At 37.8% G+C, this 23,515-nt stretch overlaps 1 protein-coding gene across 3 annotated transcripts; it reads right to left on the bottom strand.

Annotated features, from left to right (window-relative positions):
- Positions 1–684: 684 nt before the first annotated feature.
- LOC150034395 (general transcription and DNA repair factor IIH subunit TFB1-1-like) lies at positions 685–23,202 on the bottom strand. Of its 3 annotated transcripts, none has more exons than XM_090316648.1 (16): positions 23,030–23,202; positions 22,853–22,928; positions 22,614–22,709; positions 22,433–22,477; positions 12,234–12,290; positions 11,936–12,091; positions 11,734–11,799; positions 11,425–11,548; positions 4,675–4,731; positions 4,439–4,548; positions 4,166–4,357; positions 3,936–4,049; positions 3,626–3,703; positions 1,703–1,750; positions 1,477–1,545; positions 685–1,031 (listed from the first exon to the last, which is right to left on the bottom strand). In XM_090316648.1, the coding sequence occupies exons 1-16, from the start codon at positions 23,182–23,184 to the stop codon at positions 945–947; spliced, it is 1,530 nt and encodes a 509-aa protein (XP_090172774.1). In that variant the 5' UTR covers positions 23,185–23,202; the 3' UTR covers positions 685–944. The 3 variants fall into 3 exon arrangements, with proteins under 3 accessions (XP_090172774.1, XP_090172776.1, XP_090172775.1); XM_090316650.1 differs by having other exon boundaries at positions 22,853–22,947; positions 23,030–23,150; XM_090316649.1 differs by lacking the exon at positions 3,626–3,703.
- Between the last annotated feature and the right edge of the window lie 313 nt (positions 23,203–23,515).

The following is a 23,515-nucleotide window of genomic DNA, read 5'->3' as shown; positions in this document are numbered from 1 at the left end:
ACATCAGCATTTAAATATCTAGTCAATATTTCCTTACTTTTAAATTAAGTTGAGATTCATTTAGAACTATTTTGTAAATATGAGATGAAATGCATCTTTTAAAACCTTAAAGATGAAATGCATCTTTTAAAATCTTAAAGATCATATAGACCCAAAAAAAAAAATGAAGAATATATTTTGCACTAAAATTTATAAATTTATGATTTATTAATTACTCATTGACCTACTTGAGATTTGTGAAGGATCAGACAAAATTGAAAGTCTGGATACTTATTCAACAAAATTTCTAATACAAATATCGCCCTTCCTCTTTCTCTTGCTACTTATCCGTCATAGCCCTCACACACCGCTAAACGGTGACCGTTCTATTCTAAAATTGAACTTTGGTCCAATTCAATCTCACCTCAACGATTAGTTGCTAATAGTATACAGGAGAACCCCAATCAATTTGTTGAGTTGAATTAGAAGGGAAACGAAGTACCAAATCAAACTGAATTACAACCCTAGCTGAGCTCTGATGTTGGTCACCAGAAGCCAGAACGGTACCAGTAGATTCTTGTTGAATATAACATGGAAAAGAAAATTAATCTTTCCTAAAAATACACAAAAGAAGCGGCATTTCATGACATGATTTAAGGAAAGGACCTTAAAACAAAGTTTCAACCACATGAATGAAGATGATTATTTTGTACTATCCCATAACATTATATAAAATTAGAGTGGCTATAATAATACAACTCTTAATGCTTGTTCTATGTGGAGAAATAATTACCATGGATTATAAAATTAAAAATTGCCATTGTTTACTACTGAAGGCAATAGATTAGGCACATTGAATGCAGAAATAAAAACTTGTCCAACACATGATGATGGCTGTCCACGGCAAAATTTCATCTGAAGATGAACTCAGTGGGGTGAAAGGGAGTTTCTATATTGATTTTGTCTCAAGTGTATCCGTTGGGCCTTTCTCCACTCTTTACTGATCTCTTTTGTAAGTCAGCGTCATGATGCTGAAATGCAGCATCCAGAGCCTACAAACATGCATCATGCACACAATATATGGTCATTTTTCCATCCACCATGCTCGCTACACCATGGATTAGAAAAATAAGAAAAAGTATAAGGGGTTATTACAAAGCAATCCTCCTAAACTCAAAATTGCTGCAATTGAACAATACCATCAAATCTTTCGTGGTCAGGTAGATGGCATTAGTTTTCATGGGTTTGAGTGTAGCATCGCAACAATTCTATAGTTCAAGGGTCGTTTAAGATTAAGGATTTAGGATCCAATTGTAACCACTCATGAACAAAGTTATAACGACCAGATTTGACTGTGGTTGCTTTTATAAGTTTGGGAAACTTGCTCACATTGGAAGCTTTAAGTTGCAATTATGATTACTTCTACAGTTCTACAGTGCTTTCTTTTTCATTCTCCCCAAAACAAGTGTAAATTTCAAAAGAGAACACACTACAAACCTGATGCATTGGACGAACCAAAAGAGATACTTGGTGGCGGAAATCCGCCATCACAGTTTCCTTAATCTCCTGTTTTCAATACAAATAGTATCATAAAAACTATAGTAATGCAAATATATATATATATATTGAGAGAGAGAGAGAAAGAGAGAGAGAGAGGGAGAGAGAGGTCGCAATGCTCTGTTCAAAATATCAAATTGGGGGGGAAGGGGGAAGAGTCTTGTACCTCCAACTGTCGATAGATTTTTGACATGGCATCCTTCAACCTGCTCACCTGCGTAGCAATCAACATACCAACAAACGATAAGAGTACAGGCAACCCATACCAAAATTGCAATATATACCCAGTATAAATCATTTAATATAAGTTGACACTCTCATCAGGTCAAATCTCATCCAAAATAGAGAAGATAGAAGGGAAGGATAAAAATTTTCCAAACAATCAAATGTGGCTCGCAATTCTGCCCCCTCAACAATAAGGCATCTTAGCAGCCAGTAGCTTTCTGACATACCTACCTGCTAAATGGATCAAGTTCCTTCTCAAACCACAATTCCAGCTTTTAAGAGTCCTTTCCTAAGTTGCACCCTTCATTATCTATCCATGCAAAACTCTTCTTTAATTTGTTGGAACAGGCAACGCGACCTATCTTGTTTCCTTATTCACTAGACAATCAAATCTAGTTGGATATTGATGTCAAAGCTTACATTTAGTAGGAAGATTCTTCTTCTCGAGACAAAGATCCATGACCGTCAACAACCCCTACACACGAGCCTTGATAACTTCAATACGAACTTCCATCACATCCACTGCAAGCATCTCTAATGGCAGTGAAAAAGTAGAGAATTTGTTTGTCAAATGGTATATTTGCAATCTTAATATACCCCTCATTTGATGAGGCAAGACAACCCATCAGTTCTACATCCTAAGTTTCAAACTTTAATCCAACATTGCCAATCATCCACCAACCATTCCAGTATGGCAGTATCAAAATCTTAGTATCCCACCTTAAAAAAGTTTTTTATTTCCCCATCTTTTTAGCTTACAAAATATTCTATCAACACCATTGTTCTCCAAAATGAGGCTCTTCAGTTTTCCAGAGCTACAATTAAGGGAACACCAAAATATGGACCAAAGCTCGATACTATAGCTGAGACTATTTGCCAACTCTTCCTACTTCAAGAGTTGGGACAATTGATGCCCAAAAGCTTACTTTTGTTTGGAAGCAAAAATTAATGCTAGAAACCTCCAGAATCTGTAAAATCTTACAAAGATTAAGCACTTTCTCCTAACAAGAGGAGAATTGGAGGGTATCCTCAAACCCTCAATTAGTGAAGAGTCTGCCAAAATAAATCAACTGTGAATAGTACAAGGGAGAAGAGGTCACCCTGCCTTGTACCTATAGAACAAATTCTAGGAAACCATTATTCGTTTTCCACTGCCTTATGCCTCTAGAAGCATGAATTATACCCTTGAAATCTATTAAAGGACCCAGGCCTTCATTGAGCCCAAGCCTGCAAGACATAAGCTCATTCAGTTAGTGGAGCACACTTTCTCCTAACAAGAGGAGAATTGGAGGGCATCCTCAAACCCTCGATCAGTGAAGAGTCTGCCAAAATAAATCAACTGTGAATAGTACGAGGGAGAAGAGGTCACCTTGCCTTGTACCTATAGAACAAATTCTAGGAAACCATTTTGTTTACCACTGACTTATGCCTCTAGAAGCATGAATTATACCCTTGAAATCTATTAAAGGACCCAGGCCTTCATTTAGCCCAAGCCCACAATACATAAGCTCATTCAGCTAGTGGCGCAATAGCTCGCATCGTTTATTCAATTCGTATTGAAGCTTTGAGAGAAGGCTTTCGTATAAAATGTGAATCTTAAATTCAATATTGTGAATTATTTGCACAACAGTGAGCAGTAACTAGTCATAACAAAATAGATTCTTGATCAATTGAAGTAAATGAAAATGTGAAGTATTACTGAACTAGAACTCGATCTACTTATTCAATATAGAAATAAATGGATAAAGAATTAAAGATAGGATGTGATGATTGTATAATATGTATTCATGTATTCACATTCATTGAGAATGTGAAGTATCAAATGAAGGATTGTCCTATTAATGCAATAAGAATTAGAACTTACTTTAGTATAAAGATATGATGTGGTGATTGGATAAGACGACCAAAAATGCCTGAGTAATTCTTGAATCGAGATCCAATGCTGGAAACAATAAACTTTGCTTAAAAAAAACTACCTCACTAAAAGGTAACATCTGGAAAAACAAGTGATTGGAGAACACTAACGTATGGCAGTAAACCAACTTCAATGTCTAAAATATTATTATATGGCCAATAAATGTTAGTGAGATGGTAAATTGGGTGATTTTAACATCTCTAGAAAACCAGCCATCAGAATATATTCAAATATTACGGCAAGAGCAACACCAACTCACATGTAGAAGTTCCTCCTTAGTAGGGTTCGGTAAACTCTCCAGAATACTCTCCTGAGGGTTTTTCCCTAGTTGATATTTGGTACTAGAAATATTTTGAGTTAATCCATTGTAAACCTACAAAAAAAAACGAACAAAAAAAAAAAAAAAGGCTTTGGTAGCAGAAGAAGACTTGTCAAAACAGAAAGCAGAAATACGTGTTGGTGGCAAGAGAATGCTGCAGGTGCTTTTACCATAAGTGCAACTTCAGGTTTAATTATGGGATGATTCAGTCCAGAAGATTTGATCTCAGATATGGATTCCCTCAGTGAGCAATATGCTTCTGTAGTGCTCAAACTGCATTTAGTTTGTTGCATTCCAGCTCGTGTATCATCCAACGTCTTAATGGCATTTGCTTGTTGAGCATCAAAATAATCTCGAGGATCCTGTTACGGAAATATGGCATCAAATAGTCTTCTGCTAAAATGATTGTAGATCTTAGCATCTTTCACCAATAAAAATCCAACCTTGATACAAAGAGGAGCAAAAGGATGGCTATGAGGTTCTTGAAGATCCTCAATCGCTGTCATCCTAGAGATCCTATCAAGTGCTGTCTGCTTCTCATTTCCTTCTACCGCTGTAAAATCAGTTACCAGTAATAAATTTTTCAATGCATGATAGAAGTAAAGTTAGTGACGAGCTCAGGGCGCGATTGGTGGAAGAACAAGAATTAGAAAATGAAATCATTATAGGCCATACTAACCGTGTCTAGACTGCACAAGTGCTTCCGCTACTGTCCTAGGATCTTCCAAATCCACGTCTACTCTCAATTTTGTAAAGCATCAATTCAGAAAATTAAACAATCAGTTTTTTAGGATGAAATACAAAGAAAATGTACAAAGCAAAAGAGGTTCCAAAAAGAACTTCCTAATTGTCTACCCATTCACCCCTTAAGGTTCCATTCTATTTATGATTCAGATGGAGAATCAGTGGGTCATGCAAGTAGTGAGGAACTTGAATATTTTCAGGCACACCTAGAACATGTTGATCATAATTCAAAGGTCTATTTCAGGCAGTTTTGACACCTTATTTCAAAATGTTCAAAAGGATCAAGCATATAAGTCATCCATTATTCTTGCCAAATTTTCTTATTTGATTGAAGAATGTGGTTTGCAAATGAAATCAATCCTAAACTCGTTCATCATCAGTTAAAGTCTAGCTGGATGGCTTTGTTTACAGCTGAAATAATTAAGGTAACAACCCATCAAGTTACATGAAAATAGATTATATCCCAGACTTGCTTAATCTCCCCTTTCCTGGTTTTGGAAATCTTACAAACTATTGCTCTCCACCATGCCAAAGAGCCACTTCGTGAGCAAGCGCAACTTCATTCTATCTTTCCCCAAATCACAAAATTAATATTGAGAAATCAAGTAAAATTACCTATCAAGATTTGTAAGAGTAACAAATTTTTTCACCAATGAAATGAAAAATTACATAAGAGAACCCATCAGCATTCAAAAGAAAGAAAAAGCTGAAGCATAGCAATTACAAGACTAAACCCAAAAGCATAAGCAAATAAGTTCGAATATACTTTACTTTTACGGTACATTTGGGGTGCAAAATTGGATTGAGTTGGAAGTATGCATTTTTATGGGTTTTTTTTTTGTTTTTTCATTGTTTTTTTTTTCGTGTTTGTATTTTCTACTTAATTTTTTGTTAGACCATTCATGTACACACATATTTCCAAAAATTCTTAACACTAATTTGAGAGGTAAACTCAATAAATAAAAATATATTTCACAATTTTCTACATGCAAGTATTGCCCTTAATGTAAACAAAATACTATTACTTATATATCAACAACCCTACAACATACTTTAATGGTTGTGGAATGTTTGAGTTCAACATGCACAAAAAAAATAAAGTTGCAATCAATGGTCGATGTCGATTTATATGTTCCATAAATATATATATAAACATGACCAACAATGAGCCGATTTCATGCATACAAAAAAAATATTGTTCACTAAGATAGTCAAGCTAGTCAGTCCTACCAAATAGATGCAAACAAATACCTCTTCTTAGATTGTGACGAGATTGTTAAAAAGTAGTCAATCTTTTCAATATTTGTGACAAGTAGGTCTATAAGGATGACCTTATCATCCCCAAACAATCCTCAATGTTAAATTATTATCAAAGATGACTATTAAACACTATAAACTAATAATTACAAATTTGTATTTCAAAACACTTTCGCCAGTCGAGTTTTTTTTTTTTTTCTTTTTCCTTCTTTTCACATTGATTGGTAAAATTGGTCGTTTGAGTTTTTCGTTAGAGATAAACGACAAAGTTGGTGGTTGGCGTTGGTTGCTCGAAGTAATCGTCAAAGTTGGCCGCCAGAGGTGATAGTCACCGAAGTTGATCATTAAAGGAGGTCTTCACTGGAGTTGGTTACCTAACGTAAATGTCAATGTTGGTCGTCAAAGGTGGTTGTCACCGAAGTTGATCATCAAAGGTGGTCTTCACCAGAGTTGTTGTCGAAGGTAGTTGTCAGAGCCCAAAGTTGATCGCTGGAGTTGGCGCTCAGAGTATGTCGTCAAAGTGGCACCGATAGTTGCAAATAGTGGCCGATGGGTGGAGCCATCGAAAACATTGGAGAGAGTGTTGGGTTGAGTCAAAGTGGTGGGTTGGTAAAAATAACTCAACTTTACAAACATTTTATGTTTGCGAGCCAAACATTGAGTTGATAATTTTTGCCAACTCAACCTAGTTAAAGTTGGTGAGTGGAACACCCCCTTAGACATATTCTTATCACTCCCCCGTACATGTAAGCTCATATATGAATTTTGTTTACAATACGGGGTTAACTCATGCCATGATTCACTTCAGCATGGTCGTCCTTGTCACGAGGCATTGTTTTCACGATGATTGGTACAATAGTATGTGGGCCTTACAGATACATGTTTGTGACCGATATGCAATCAATCCGATTGAAGCCGATCGGGCTCTCCTTAGATGTGAAGATGAACAACAAACTTGGTACAAGGTTGGTCCGTTTTCCCTCAAGCTCACCCCATGGAGTAATAGCTCGGGCACGACGAACCCAATTGTCCCCTGCTATGGTGGTTGGATCAGAATCAGAAACCTCCCTTTGGATGGTTGGGACGATCGTACCTTCAGGTTCATTGGGGACACTTGCGATGGCTTCGTGGAAGTTGCAAAGAAAACTTTATCTCGCCTGGATCTTTTAGAAGCATCGATTAGAGTCAAGGAAAACAACACAGGTTTCATTCAAACTATTGTTGTCATTCCATCTTCATCTACATCTTCGAGAATGGTACAAATAGACCCATTCTTTAACAACAATCAATTTCTGGGCTTTGTTGCCAGAATCCATGGCTCTCAGCCCCCGGACGGTCGACCTCCTCCTGGTGATGCGGCAAACGATGCGCATGTTGACTTACACAAGGGTCTCCTTGGACTGTACCCGATGTCAACATCTGCACACACTTTGTAGCTTCTGAACCCACACCTACCTGTTCTGACCCACCCCACAACCCACAGCCTATACCTATCTGTCCTTCCTCTTTAGCCAAATAGATCGACCCACTTTCCATTAGCTCACCTGAGCCCATTACATCCACCATTTCAAAAAAGCCCATTCCTCAACCAATTATCTCACCCAAGCCCATCCTCCAACCCTTACCTGTTGGGCTTCCCCTAGCGCCTCCCATCTTATCCCATCTAAAGCCCACCCCTTCCCAATCCACCCTTCCACAGTCAAAGCCCACTCCTCAGTCCAGCCCTCCCATGGCCCCATCCCCCTGCACTCCCCAACTCTTCTTCAGTGCAACCCAACCTTAGCCTCGATAAGCCTTAGATCTTCCCCCCTTGTCCTCCAGAATCGATCCCCCTTCAGACCAAGCCCAACCATTTCCTCCCGCCATTCCCACCTTGAACTCACCCCTGCTTCCCCACCCGTTGATCCCCCCTCCCCCCACAAACTATCCATCACCATTCATAACAAGCGGTCTTACCTCGTCTCTGGTACAAAACTCAGCTCTTCGATTTCTTACCCTTTTTCCTCAGACCACAACAACTTAGACCTCAGTCATCTCCCCCTCTCTTCAGCTCCTCCCTCACCGTTCTCTCATCCCTCCTCCCCTCCCCCCGACTTTTCCTTACAAAACACGTTGGTAGGTGCCTCATTGATGGCTGAGAGCGACCTAGAGCCAGAGAACAACCTTGCATCAAGCCCTTTTAACTCTGCTTCCCACCTTCGGATTGTGGTTCCCTGGCTCCTGGAACATAACCTGTACATTACAACAATTCCGTCCACCTCAAAAAAGCTCAAGCGATCTCAAAAACAAAGCAAAGCATAAACGAATTAAAAAAGCTCTACTCAATCAATTATGACAATGACCTTCCTAAGGTTTACCTCGGTGGGTCGACCACCTCTACATGATCATTCTATCTTGGAATGTTCAAGGCCTTAAGGTCTGGGAGAAGCGTGCGGTTGTGAAAAAACTCATCTTAAAACACAATCCGACAATGGTCATTCTTCAAAAAACCAAGCTTCAAGTCGTGGATCGTTTTATCATTAAGTCTCTTTGGAGCTCTAAACATATCAGTTGGTCTGTGTTGGAGGCCTCAGGAACTTCGGGGGTATCATCCTCATGTGAAATGACCCATCTATCACGGCTAGAGAGATATTTAAAGGACTACTCACTCACAATTCAATTTTTCTTGGCTGATGGCTTTTCTTTTAGGCTCTCTGGTATACATGGCCCTTCACGGGCAAAAGATAGACCTCTCTTTTGGCAGGAACTATATGATCTTCAAGGCCTTTGCACGCAAAATTGGATCTTGGGTAGTGATTTCAATGTATACAAATGGTCCCATGAAAGATCAAGCACTAAACCCCAATCGGCAAGTATGAAAACCTTCAATTCCTTCATTGATGGGGCCGATCTCCTAGACATTCCTCTACATAATGGATCCTACACTTGGTCTAGTTATAGACATTACTCAGTTTTCACACTCATTGACCGTTGTTTTATCACAAATAGTGTCCAACGGAAATTTGCATACACCACATCCAAGAGATTGGAGAGACCAACGTCCGACCACTTCCCTATTTTGCTATCCATTGGAGGTTGACAAATGGGGTCCCACCCTTTTCCGCTTTGAAAATATGGGGTTGTTGCATAAGGATTTTGAAAACCTTGTTGGTTATTAGTGGAGGAACACCCTTTTGCTTGGGCGTCCGGGACACGGTTTTATTAATAAGCTGAAGGGTCTTAGAGAAGTCCTGAAAGCCTAGAACAAAGAAACCTTTGGTTGTGTCCACACGCAAAAGAATCAGATTATTGCGAAAATCACTCTTCTTAATGGTATGGAGGAGTCATTCGATTGTTCCCCATCCTTAGAGCTCAACAGAAGAGCCTCAAGGCACAGTTTCTCTCATTGGTGGCCATGGAGGAAACTCTTTGGAGACAAAGATGCAAAGCCACTTGGCTTAGTGAAGGCAACCAAAATACTTGTTTTTTCCACCGTATTGTAGCCACAAGGAGAAGGCAAAACACTATTCTTGAAATTATCTCCACAGCCGGTGTGAGTCTTCTCTCTAAATCAGAAACCGTTGAGGAATCTTTCAACGTTTCACCGGGTTGTACACCAAGAAGAACAACCTCCCTACCTTTCCTACCTGTAGCTATCCTTCCCTCACATTTCAACCATCTTCACAGCTTGAATCCCCATTCAATGAACAGGAAATTTGAGGGACTGTCTGCGCTCTTGGTACCAATAAATCTCTGGGCCCCGATGGATACACCACGGAATTCTATAAAAAAATCTTGGCACATCCTTAAGCTTGACATATTGAGAGGGTTTCAGGATTTTTTTAAGAAAGGTATTGTCAACGCCAACCTTAACGAAACTTACATTTGCATCATCCCCAAGCGATCTGATGCTAAAATAGTTGGTGATTTTAGGCCGATCAATCTAACTACCGACATTATAAGATTTTGGCTAGAGTTCTCTCTGATAGGTTAAAGACGATCCTCCCTACCTGATTTCTAAGCATCAGTCTGCCTTTGTTCAAGGGTGCCAAATACTGGACGCCTCGATTATTCTCAATGAGCTTATCGATGAGTGGACCAGAAAAGGAGAAAAGGGAAAAAGAGCATCGTGATTAAATTAGATATTGAAAAGACTTTCGACACAGTTGATTGGGGCTTCCTTGATGCTTCATTGGAAGCTAGAGGTTTCGGTAGCCTTTGGAGGAAATGGATTATGGGTTGTATCTCATCCCCCAGTTATTCCATCATTATCAACGACTGTCTAAGGGGTAAAATTCATGCTTCTAGGGGCATTAGGCAAGGAGATCCACTATCTCTTTTCCTCTTTAATGTTGTTATTGATACCCTCAATCGCATGCTATCTCAAGCCGAATTGGATAGAAAGATCCATGGTTTTTCTCTTGGAACTAGTGAGATTTCCATCTCCCATTTACAATTTGATGACGACACCATCTTATTTTCTATCTACAAGCATGAACAAATCAAGAATTTGTTTGATGTCATTGATGTTTTCCAATCCTGCTCTGGCCTATCCATCAACCACCACAAATCAGAGACTCTTGGCATCAATTTTACCCCCACACAACTTCATGACATTGCCGGTTTACACAGTTGCAAGGTTGGAGTGTGGCCTAACACCTACCTAGGGTTGCCTCTTCACGGAAAGCCTAGAACTCTCTTTTTGGGCCCCTGTGATTGAGAAAATTGAGCAAAGAATTAAAGCTTTGGTCTTCACTCTTCATCATACGTCACCAAGGGGGGAGGTTAACTCTTATACAAGCCTCGTTGAGCAACCTTCCAACTTACAACCTATCCCTCTTCAACCTCCCATGCAAGGTGGCTAATATTATTGAAAAAATATATCGAGATTTCTTATGGAAAGGAAAGGAAGAGGGTACGAACTCTCATCTTGTTGGATGGAAGAGAGTCATTTTCCCTCAATCTATGGGGGTCTTGAGGTTAAGCTGAGAAATGAGAGGCTCCTTGGGTGGAAAGATTTGCTTTATGGCGCAAAGTCATCATGACAAAATTCGAAACTTCCTTGTGTGGTAATAAAGTCGATATTAGATCCATGTACTCTTCTAAAGGTCCTTGGTAAGCTTTGCACCATCTCCAACCCCTTGTGGATCAGCATGTCTCTGCCATTTTGGGCCGTGGGATCTCCATCTCTTTCTGGCATGATGCTTGGGTTGACAGTAGGCTGCTGTACACATCCTTCCCAAACCTATATGCTTCGTCTCTCGCTAAAGATGCTATGGTCATTGATCTTTGGAATGGGACAAATAGTGGATGAAACATCCACCTTCGTCGCCATCTCAATGATGTGGAAACTAAGGAATGAGCTAATCTCTCCCAAATTCTCAATGAATTAAAACCTTTACCTGATAACTGCAACAGAGGAATATAATTTAACAAGTTGGAAACTAACCTATAGTTCTGCCCTCAAGAACAACTGCACCTTGACGATTAAGGTCTTGTGACAAAGTCCTTCGATAGTGCTCATTTTGTGATTCAGTTATTTCCTTGCCACCATCACGAAAGATTCCATGATCCTGATTAAGAAAATTTGCATCAGCCAGTAAGATAAGAAGGCCACCAATCTAAATATAACAATTTTAAAAAAAAATAGTTCAAAGGAATACAAAGGGAATAAATAACAGTTTGAACAAAGATAAATCCTCCATGAAGAACCCAAAAAAAAATCCAAACAACACAAAAATAAAGGCCACTAACATACTGGAAGGTGTGTGTAATCATCTCCTAGATCAGCTTCCAAATCCAGTGTAGGATCAACATGCCGAATCTAGAAATAACATGAAAAAAAAAATAAATAGAATTTAATCTGGAATGACAGAAGTGATCAGAAAAACACCACCAGAAGTACTTTAATAGGGAAGAAAACTCCAAAAAGGTTTACATTTTTTTTTAAAAAAAACCACCTTTTTCCGAATTTCAGCAGCCAATATCTCATCGTCCTTCAGAAAAAGGGCAAGTTCTTCATCTTCAGCAGCCTCTGCTGCAGCTGCAATAGAATTTTTTGTACTATGAAGGTACTCTGCTCTAAAATATTTTGTCCAGAAGTCTTTCTCCGACATCTGTCATTAAATATAAAAAAAATGATAAACTATATTAACATTTTCTATATTTAATTTATTTAGTTACCTTCATCAACTACACCGTTAAAAGCAACAAGAAAGAAGAGGATAACGTAGTCACTATTTTCAGTATTGGCAGTACCTTATTGGGAACATGATTAAGGAATGCCTGGTGAACAGCTGGTTTCAGGGCAAAAATCTGAACGAGATAAAGAAGAAAAGCATATTAGAAAGAATGTTCAAACTACGTTAGCATATTATAACTCTACTCCATAAAAGGGTTGCACAACTCGACTAACGTGCACATGTTGGGACCAATATCAAATGATACCAAAAAAAAAATACTTAGATGAGAGATAACAAGCCCAATACATGTTTAGTCCTTTTCTCTCTCCTCTCTCCCTCTCCCCGTTTTTCCTCCTTCTAACCGTCGTCAGCCTGATTTTGAGCACTCTCCGACTGGCCACTCTCCTGAATTCCGACCATATTTTGATGCTCCAACTTCATTTTACTAGCAATGGAAGTGTTTAGCTACAAGACCGATGATTTATTTTACTCCATTTGGTTCGACTCCACCTCATTCTATGAGGAAGATGTTGAGGCAAGCAAGAACGTGGCCCTTCCCAGCTCCCAACTCCAATGGTTCATTAGACAATCTATCCAATCTTCTCCAAAGGCCTGATGATCAATTTTTCAAAAGAGACAACAGAGATGACTCAGACCACAAGATTATCAAAGTTCAGAGCTTCATCCGGATGGTTTCTGAGATGTATTTTTGGCCAGCCTCAGGTGGAAGACATTACATTCATGTTCTTCTGAGTACCTCGCGACAAGGATGGCATTCTTTCTTTGGAATGCTAAGAGACTTTCAAAGCAAGAAAGATTCAGCAACCCAACTAAACCCCCAAAATGCAAGGATGAGCATTAGTCCGTCTGAAACCTGTCCTACACAGCCTTCTATCTCCAAAAACCATAAATCTAGCTTTGTAGATAGCCTGAAAAACAAGAAGACTGTACATTCAGTTGAATCCTCCTTGCCAAATAAGAGCTCAAGAGCCAACCAGTGCTCATCCCCTTGTTCCTTTATGGAAAAGGAGAGCAAGTATTCTTTGAAAACCACAAGTAGTTAAGCAAGATTTTAACGACCTTTGGGTTATTTCAAGATTGTTGGTGTTTGATGATTGGAGAGAGATAGCTACGGTGTTGGAGGACTCTTTTAATACAGAAGTGATTATTAATCCCCTGCAAACACATAAGGCGCTGATTCAAATCAATGAAAGCAACATTGAAGATTTAATTGAGAACCCTAGATTTAATCGAGAACCCTGGATCGAGCTCAGGCCGTTTCACTTGTTATTCGAAAAATGGAACAAATTCCGACATATTAGACCAATGTACACGAAATGATTTGGGGGATGGTTAGTGATAAAAAACCTTCCTTTGGATTATTGGAACAGGGGCACTTTTGAAGCCATCGGGGTTCATTTTGGTGGTCTGGAGATCATTCACACGAAAACGTTAAATCTCCTCAACTACTTTGAAGCCAAAATACAAGTCAAGAGAAACGTTTGTGGTTTTATGTCAGCAACAATTGAGATTAAAGATGAAACTTGAGGCAGTATCTTTCAATGTATTGACCCACCTAGCATCACAAGAGGAAACTTTTTTTTAAAAGATTTCACCAACCCAGTGGATTTAGTTCGATTGCACCAGGTTGCTCAAGATGAAGGTGTGAAATGAAACGCTTTAAATCCAAAATGGCTCTTCCTCACGTAGAACAAGCCGAGCTATTCAAGGAACCTATTTGGAATCACTGATATGGTAGTTTTGCATCTGGTGAAGCAACCTCCGATAGAGAAACAAACCTCATCAGCAAGTTCAGAGACCTCCTTGTCCATTCGCGTCACCTGATGTTTCAGATTCAACAAACGGTTTTGGTGTGAACACATCCGTGGAAAGTGAAAAGGCAGATTCAATGAGGAGAGAGATAGAAGGCAACAGCCAATTGAATGGATTCTCTAGCATGCCTACACGTGTCAATTCCCACATTGATAACCAACAGTCTTTTAAAATTAAGACCAATGATATTTATTTGAAAGAAGATCAACGGTTAATGGTCCCCACTTCAACAGATGATTACAATTCCCTTGACTCAAAAAATAGCAATATTGAAACAGAGGAAGTTCTAGCTCCCTCGTTAGTTCCACTTTGCAATGCCCTCTATTCCGATAACAAGGGTATTAAATCAAACCAGAGAAGTTCTTTCGTCCAATCATGCTCTAAATATTGTCGTGCAATAGACCCCATCTTCAAGTCTCAATAATAGAACATCTAGAAAGGGTACTCCGAGTAGGGAGGATGGGGGGAGGAGGAGAACGTTGTCATCCAACTCCTATTCACTCTACAGAAGACGCTCACATTTGTTCAAGCCGTTTCCCAAACATTTCATCAGAAATAAGACCTCCTTTATCAATCATGGTCAACCATAGTTAATTCGGACCTACGGGAAGAATGTTGTGTAAGAGTGCAAATTCCTTGTCTCCCTACTAAAAGGTCAGTTCAGACATATTCTTTGAATGATAAATTTCATCTTTCTGAATTCAAATTCTCAGCAACAAATGTATCTTTTATGCGAAGTACTCCAAGTGAATCCTCAAGGAACACTAAGACCAAACATCAAGATTCTGACGTTGATTCAGCAGTAAGTTCTAGTAGTGAGGATACCGAAAGCTCAGACGCAAAGGAAGCTCAAGGAGGGGTTGAGATTGAGAACGACTGTGGAGCTGACTTTAAAACATTGTTTAAATCAGACGAACAGCAAGTATTTGGCCATCGAAATTTACTCCAATCAATAAGAAAGAAATTCCACAGAAGTTGATCCTCGTAGTAGAAGCTTGTGATCTAATCCTTGGCTGATTCAAAAGGTTAAAAATCCAGTAGACTAGCTCCACGGCTTATTAAATGACACTTCCAAACAACTGGCAATTAAAAGATAATTAAAGAAAATAAATCCAGACGTTGTACTAATTCAAGAAACAAAAAGAGACACTTTTGACATAAATTTCATCCAGGCAATATGGAGCTCGAAATAAGTTTGTTGGTTTTTTATTGAAGCTCTTGGAAAATCTAGGGGAACTTTAACCATGTGGGATGAGAGCAAGATAAAAATAACTGAAGTATTTAAAGGAGGACACTCCTTATCAGTAAAATGCACTACAATTAATAAGAAGATTTGTTGGATCACTAATGTATATGGGCCAACAGAGTAGAAAGAAAGAAAGTATATTTGGCCAAAGTTATCTTCCCTTTCCTCCTATTGTGTGGAACCCTGGTGTATTTGGAAGAGATTTCATTATAACTCGAAGGATCCAAGAACATTTTCCAGTGGGAAGAATAACAAGAGGAATGAAGAAATTCAATGACTTTATATCTACAACTAATTTATTTGAAATCCCCCTCTCAAATGGTCGTTTCATGTGATCCAGAGAAGGCATTGTGGTTTCCAGATCACTATTAGACCGATTTATATTATCAAATGGTTGGGACGAAGCATTTGAAAATACTAGTCACTAGAAAAGTGCGAACTATTTCAGATCACTTCCCCTTGTTGATTGAAGCTAGATCCTTTGACTGGGGCCCCTCACCCTTTTGTTTTTGCAACAGTTGGCTGCTCGACAAAGATTATTGCCGGATAATGGGAAGACATTTGAGATGTAGCAATCATCAAGGATGGGCAAGATATACTATATTTGCAAAATTAAGAAGTCTTAAGGTTGTTCTAAAGAAATGGCATGCAGAATCTATAGATAAGCAAAATAAAATGGAGGAAAGACTATTAGACGTGATTGATCAAAGTGACAGATTGTCCTCACTGCAGCAAGACTTCAGAATGGCACAAAAAGCTGACCTAATGGCTTTCTACCGTGTGGAAAAAAGGAATTTAATGCAAAAGAGTAAACTAAACTGGCTGAAATTAGGTGATGAAAACACCCGCTTTTTCCACAGATTCTTGGCAGCAAAAAACATGAGGAATTTGATTGTGGAATTGATAAATGATCAGGAGGGTTCCGACTAACTCCTTTCGTGAAATTAAGGCCCTGGTTTTGGGCTTTAATATGAACCTCTACTCCAAGACCATTGGAGTAAGATCTATCCCAATTAATTTGGAATGGGTCATGGTATCAAAATATCACAACAAGCAATTAGTATCTTGCTTTAGTCACGAAGAAATAAGAAAAGCCATGAAGTCGTTGGGAAGAAATAACACCACAGGTCCAAATGGCTACACGGTGGAATTCTTCATTAAATTTTGGGATCACTTTAAAGATAATTTTATACGCCTTTTTTAGGACTTTCACGGTAATGGCAAGCTAATTGCATGTGTAAAAGAGAACTTCATTTGTTTGATTCAGAAAAAAGAAGATGCAGTAATGGTCAAAGACTTCACACCGATCAGCCTCACCACCTTAGCCTACAAAATTGTAGCAAAAGTGTTAGCCGAAAGATTAAAAAGAGTAATGCCCAGTTTTATAGCTCATTCACAAATTGTTTTCATTGAAGGAAGACAAATTTTGAACTCGATTTTAGTAGCCAATGAAGCAGTTGAGGATTAATGCTCCAAAAAGAAGAAAGGATGAATATTTAAGATTGATTTGGAGAAGACTTATGACCGAGTAGATTGGGACTTTTTGGAGAAAGTCTTAGTTGAAAAGGGATTCAATTCTCAATGGATAATCTGGATAATGGGATGTGTAGAACCCAAAATATTCAATTTTCATAAATGGAAGACCTAGAGGTAGAATCCAAGCCACCAGAGGAATTCGACAAGGTTATCAACTCTCTCCCTTTCTCTTCCTACTTGCGACTGAAGTTTTGAGTGCTCTCATTGCTAGGCTTCATGCGAAAGGGAAGTTTGAAGGCTAGCTCGAAAAGATAAAGTTCATGTATCACTTCTTCAATTTTTCGATGATACACTGATTATTTGCAAACATGAAGATAAGATGCTAGAGAATCTTCGAAAAACGATTGATTTGTTTGAATGTTATCCTGGCCAAAGCGTAAATTGGGAGAAATCTGCCATCTACAGAGTGAATATTGAAGAAAATAAGGTACTCGTTGCCTCTTTACTGAATTGCAAAGTTAATTACTTACCTACTATGTATCTTGGATTGCCCTTAGGGGGATATCCAAAAAGGGTCTCTTTTTGGCAGCCGGTTATTGAAAAAATTCAAGACAAATTAGATAAATGGAGGAGATTTAATTTATCAAGGGGAGGAAGAGCTACTTTGTGTAAATCGGTTTTCTCTAATAATCCAACCTATTACATGTCTTAATTCCTTATACCTGAAAAAGTAATTTCGAGAGAAAAATGAGAAATTTCTTTAGGGAAGATCACAATGGAGGTAAAATGAATCACCTAATCAAATGGGAGATGGTCACAAGGGCACAAGAGGATGGAGGTATTGGCGTTGGTGGCCTCTGAAACAAAAATTTGGCATTGTAAGCTAAGTGGGGATGGGGATTTTTCAATGAAGACACATCCTTAGTTTTTTCAATTGGCATACTACTGGCAAATGTAGTCTAAGCTTAAGGAGCCCTTGGATTAGTATCTCTAGATCTTGGATGAAAATTGAAGCCTTGGCACTCTTCAAACTTGGCCATGGCTGCAGAATTGGATTTTCGTTAGATCCTTGGATTGACAAAACTCCTCTATTTGAACGCTTTCCTTGTTTATTTAGGATTGCTGTCAACCCAAAAGGATCAATAGCTGAACATTTGGACCATTCCTCCTCATCTTGGTCCATATGCTTTTGAAGGAATTTGAAGGATGAGGAATTAGCTTAACTTATGGCCTTGTTTGGCCTTATTACAGAAATAAGAGTATCAAACAGCCCAGATAAAGAGGTTTTGGTCCTTAGAAGGCAGTGGAGTTTTCACGGTAAAATCCCTTGTTAAACACTCATCATTCGCTTCCCCTTTGGATAAACAACTAGAGAAATCTCTTTCAAAAACCAAAAGCCCTCGGTGTGTTAATATCACATTGTGGATCATGTTGTTTGGTGCCTTAAACTGCTTCACAGTTGTGCACAAAAAATTGCCCTCCCACTGCCTCTCCACATATTTGTCCACTGTGTATGGCTGATTCGGAGGAGCTCCAACACCTATTTTTCGACTGCAATTATGCAAGAAAGTGCTGGTTACGGTTTTTTGAATTTTTTAATATAAACTGGGTCCTGGGGAGTGTTTTCCATGCTAATGTTTTGCAGGTTTTGACGGGTCCTTTGCTTAAAAAGAGTGCCAAACTGCTGTGGAATAATGCGGTGAAAGCTTTGCTGTCTAAATTATGGTTTGAAAGGAACCAATGAGTATTTCACGATGAGAGAACCACTTGGAGCGTTTTGATATTGTTCAACTCAATGTTTCGTCTTGGTGCACTCCTAAGAAGCACAGACACAGATAAGGATACATGATACGGCGATACATTAATTTCTAAAAAACTAAGATATGGATACATTGAAGATATGTTTTATATATATATATAATGTCTAATTAATTGCTATAATACTTATTTTAAGTTAGATTAAAATAGATTCAAGAAGAGAGTGAAAACTTGAAAAAAAATCTAGTAACGTCAAGTGATTGTAGAACAGACGGTAGATATATATATATAATGTCTAATTAATTGCTATAATAATTATTTTAAGTTAGATTAAAAAAGATTCAAGAAGAGAATGAAAACTTGAAAAAAAATCTAGTAACGTCAAGTGATTGTTGAGCGACTAGAATGGACGGTAGGAAAGAAGTAGAAGATGAAGATTGAAGAATGAAGTTGAGGATGAAGGGGGTGTGAATCATGATTTAAATAGTGAGAGAGAAGGGAAGAATGAAGATTTAATTACGTTTCGGGTTTTTTTTTATTTTTTATGTTTTTATCCTTTTTAATTTATTTTGTTTTGAATTGCTCAATTTAAGTGAAATTTTATGTTTGGAAGTGATTTTAAAATTGTTGAAATCACTTTTGTCATTTTTAAAATCACCGTGAAACGTGTTTAATTCTTCAAAACTAATTTTGATGATATGAAAATTGCATTTAAAAGTGTAAAATTGAAAATTAAATTAATTTTGAGTAATTAAAAGTGTGCTTTTGAGTGATTTTAAAAATGAAAAAAGTGATTTTTGATGATTTTAAAATCACTCCTAAACATGCACTTAAATAAAATGGGTTTTACACCTAGTGGGAGTCATGGAATAGCATAGCTATTCTCAATTGAAGATGGGTTAGGCTTAAATTTGAAAAAAAAAATTGACCCATGTATCCCCTTCACGAATCTGGAAGCAAATACGCGTATCTGAAAATTAAAAATAAAAATTAAAAAATCAGATACTTCAAATCACGTATCTACCACGTATCTGGATGTATCCATATCGTATCCGTATCTGTACCAATTCTCTACACAATTAGAAGTATCTGTGCTTCCTAGGTGCACTCTTTCCAAGCATTTTGCTGATTTCTCAATCCAAGATCTAAGTTTAAATTGGTGGGCAATCACTTCTCCAGCTTTTTAGAAATACCTTTGATGTCTTTGTAGTCTTTGATTGGCTGTTTTTATAACTCAAATTTACGGAAGTTGTGGTACTTGAGATGCATTAGTCCTTGTAGTTTGTTTCTTAGTCCTTGTCAAACTTGAGTTATATTAGTCCTCATGCCTTGATTTTGTATTGTGCATATAGTTAAGATTTTGTTTTGATAGTTGGATATGATGATAGTTGGATATGTTTTGATAGTTGGATATGATGATAGTTGGATATGATGATAGTTGGATATGTTTTGATAGTTGGATATGATGAGGGTGTTAAGGGGGTGTCAACCTAGTTGAGATGCCCAGGTGCACCTCATGATCCTTAGGTTCTTTTGCTATTTGCATCCATATTGTACTTTGAGCTTTTGTCTCATTTCATTAACTTAATGAAGAGACCGTTTTCTTTTCCAAAAAAACAAAACAAAACAAAACAAGCCCAATACATGATGCATAAAAATCAGAGGAACTCTAGAAGAAGTGACAATGCATTTTTTTTTTTTTTTGGATAAGATAGAAGAAGTAACAATGTCGAAACCATTGTCTTTTAAAGCAAAGGATATCCTCGAGCACTAGTCCTTAGACCAATGCAAGATGGAAAAATAAAAATGAAGTGTGTGCTAGAGTGTGGCGAGGCACACAGCATACAAAAAATAAATTTTCTAGAGAAAAGGCCTTAGAGAGGTGAGGCATGAAATATACCAAAAAAAGGGAAGAAAATTTAATATAGTGAAAAGTGAGATGAAGAAAGAGTAAAGATAAAAGAGTGAGAGAAAGGAGGAGAGTGAGACAAACAAAATAAAAGTGACGGAAAGATAGAGAAACTAAGATGGTACAAAGGAGAGTATGAGTCAGATAGATAAAAAGGAACTTGTCATATGATCGAAAACTCCATAAAGTAAACTATTATCCATGGAGACGAATTGCTATAATAAAAGAAGTCTTAGGATAGGTACCTGTTTGTGCCAAGGATATACATTATCAATAATTGTTTATTTATTATTTTTTTTCTAGGAAACAAATATCTCATTGATGTAGAGAAATGAGTACAAATGAGTACAAGAGTCCATTGGGTAGTGAGGGTAATTAAGTTTTTTTTTTTTAAATACTTGTGAGTGTCTAGGCCAACTTACATGCACCTCGACTAATCTCACAAAACAACCCACCTAACCCTACAACATTTGGATGCCAAGGAAACTTGTAGGATAGTAAATCCTAGGTAGGTGACCACCGTGAATTGAACCCAAAAAATCTTAGCCTTCTAAGAGTGTAGTTAGGTTGTAATTACAAAAAGGAGACAATCTGCTCCATGACAATATTAAGAAAGTGAAGGAATCAATAAAGGGTGGAGTCTATGCATCTTTTTGTCGAAGATATGACCATTACACTCAAATCAAAGGCTCCAAGTGAAAGCCCTCTTGAAGTTTAACTAAAGAGTTCTTTTCTCATCTTTGAAAGAGTGACCCACTAAAACACAGGAAAGAAGGGAGAAGATGTCACCTAGGCAAGTTAAATTCCACCCGAAGTCCTTCTCAAATCTAACACTTGTCTAACTTCACCACACAATTCAGCCACTCCTTAATCAACAAAAATCTATCAATTCTAATATGAACCCTACTATTGGCCAAAGTTAACTTGCCATTTAATGGGGGGAGGAGGGGGTGTCAACAAGATTACCTTCTTTTTTTTTTTTGTATTTTTTGATAAAAACAAGATTACCTTCTTCAATGAAGGCATTAAAGAGCTTCATGCACCTGATAGACAATCCTTATCAGCTGGAGGTCTGAACACATAATTCATCCCAAAAAATCCTTTACATTTAATCCTAGGGGGCCATACACCCCGGATGTCCAAAACAACCTCATTTTTTAATTTGTAAAAGGGTAGATTGATACAATAGAAACCTCTGGTAAAATGGCCACCCATAACCCAGCAGATAAAGTACATTACGTAGTCCGTTGGGGCTGAAAAAACTACCATCCCACGTTAACAAGATCCCTCCCAATGATTCCACCGAATCAAGGCTAACCCACTCAACCTTCTACCCCCAAAAAACTATTAATCAGCTAACAATCATACAAATGACACTTGGTTTCAACGAGAATAACAAAATTCGGAATCTCTAGTCTTGGGTAATAACTTCTTTATCTCCAAATTTCTTGTTTAATTGGAGAGCTTTTATTTTTTGTCTTCTCTTCGTTGTAATGCATGGTTCTCTTGGGTTTGTTCTTCTCAAGTTTTTTGGCTCTTCGCTTTATTTCCTTGTAATTTGAGCATTGGTCTCTTTTCATTTATCAATTAAAAATTTTGTTTCTTTAAATAAAAAAACAAACAAACAAACTTTGCTTGACCTTCCCTCCTAACCCCTACACATTCCAAGATAAAATCTTCCTCTAGATTTGTCCCAGCTCTTCCCTCCATAATTAACATAACAATCAAGCTTCTAAGTTCCCAAATCAATTTTTTACTTCCTTCCCTCAGGGCTCAGGCTTTCTTTAGACCTTCAACTTTCTTTACCTTAGAGGTTAACTGAGAAGTTTTTGTTTCCTTTCAATTATAAATATATAAGGTACATAATGTACAAGTTCAATATAATAACAAAGGAAACGAAAAGATCAACCTGAGCAAATCTCAACTAGTTAAGACATATACCTTCGCCTATGAGAACATACTTGAATAAAATAAGTAAGTTAAGAAAGAACCTCTACTTGATTATACAAAAATTGGGGAGGGGGCAAGGAGGGAAGAATGAATCAAATCATGCCTGATATTTTATCTCCGGTGTCAAATTAAATGTAACCTTGTTTGTCTGAAAGTAGAAAAAAAGATAACAATGTTAAATTCCGGAGCAATTAAACCAAGCAGGGGGGAGGATTTGACAAATAAGATATTAATGATTAATAAACTAGGCTTGATACGGTAGGAAAAAGGTAATGATGTTGTACCCGACCATCAGACATTGGTTTGGTATCCAAAACCATTGAACTCTTAAAACCAATCAGTTGTTTTGACTTTTTGGAGTTGTCCCGTTCCAGTAATTTCTGTATCAATTAGTCGCAAAAAATATTATATTTTTATCAAAATATACTTTGTGAACAAGATCAAATTAGATATACAATCAAAGTTCTAAAAAGGTCAGCTTCAAATGCAGAATAGATAAACGTAAAAAAGGTTATCTCTTCACCTTCCTTGCTGCCCAAAACTCAGATTCAGTCAACACACCACCAATCACAAATTGTTTATGGAGTTTCTGCAGTTCACTACAGAATAAATGATGAGCTGAGAGATGTTACGTGGCTTGTTAAGCATAAAGCCATAAAGGTTGACTTCTTGTTTACAATGATATGGGTCATCAGTCTACCTATCCTCTTGCAAACATCTCATTCGGAGTTCCATTTCTGATTTACTGAGCTGTTCATGAGGAAATGCCGCCACAGGCCTCTCAGGTGGAGCTTGTGCAGCCTCTCCCGACTTTGCTAAAGCACTTCCTGGAGAAGGCACCAGATGCCAAACCATCAGGCTAGAAAATCAAACAAATACAGGAAAAGGGTATAAGTACAATGTCGTACAAAGAATAGAAAAATATTGCAAAAATTATTTGAATGATTGCAATGAAGAACAGAATAGGTTATACGTGTTCCTCGGATTGCAATTAGATAGTACAAATTCCTAGGAAGAGATTCGAGAATTTTCCTGTACTCTTTCAAACCCAAGTTAATTGGACAAAACTACGGAATGATTCCCTACCTAAACATCCTCTAATCTTAACATATTATTGAACCTCCCAACTTCCTTATCTTTCCCTCTAACTTATTACTGAGTTGTGTGTCTGAGGTGTCCTTATAAA

The sequence above is a fragment of the Benincasa hispida genome, chromosome 8 (genome assembly GCF_027475165.1).
Source record: "Benincasa hispida cultivar pf3 chromosome 8, pf3_genome.v1.1, whole genome shotgun sequence".
Taxonomy (NCBI): domain Eukaryota; kingdom Viridiplantae; phylum Streptophyta; class Magnoliopsida; order Cucurbitales; family Cucurbitaceae; genus Benincasa; species Benincasa hispida.
The sequence above is the reverse complement of the archived record's forward strand: the minus strand, read 5'-3'. Positions and strand labels throughout refer to the sequence as shown.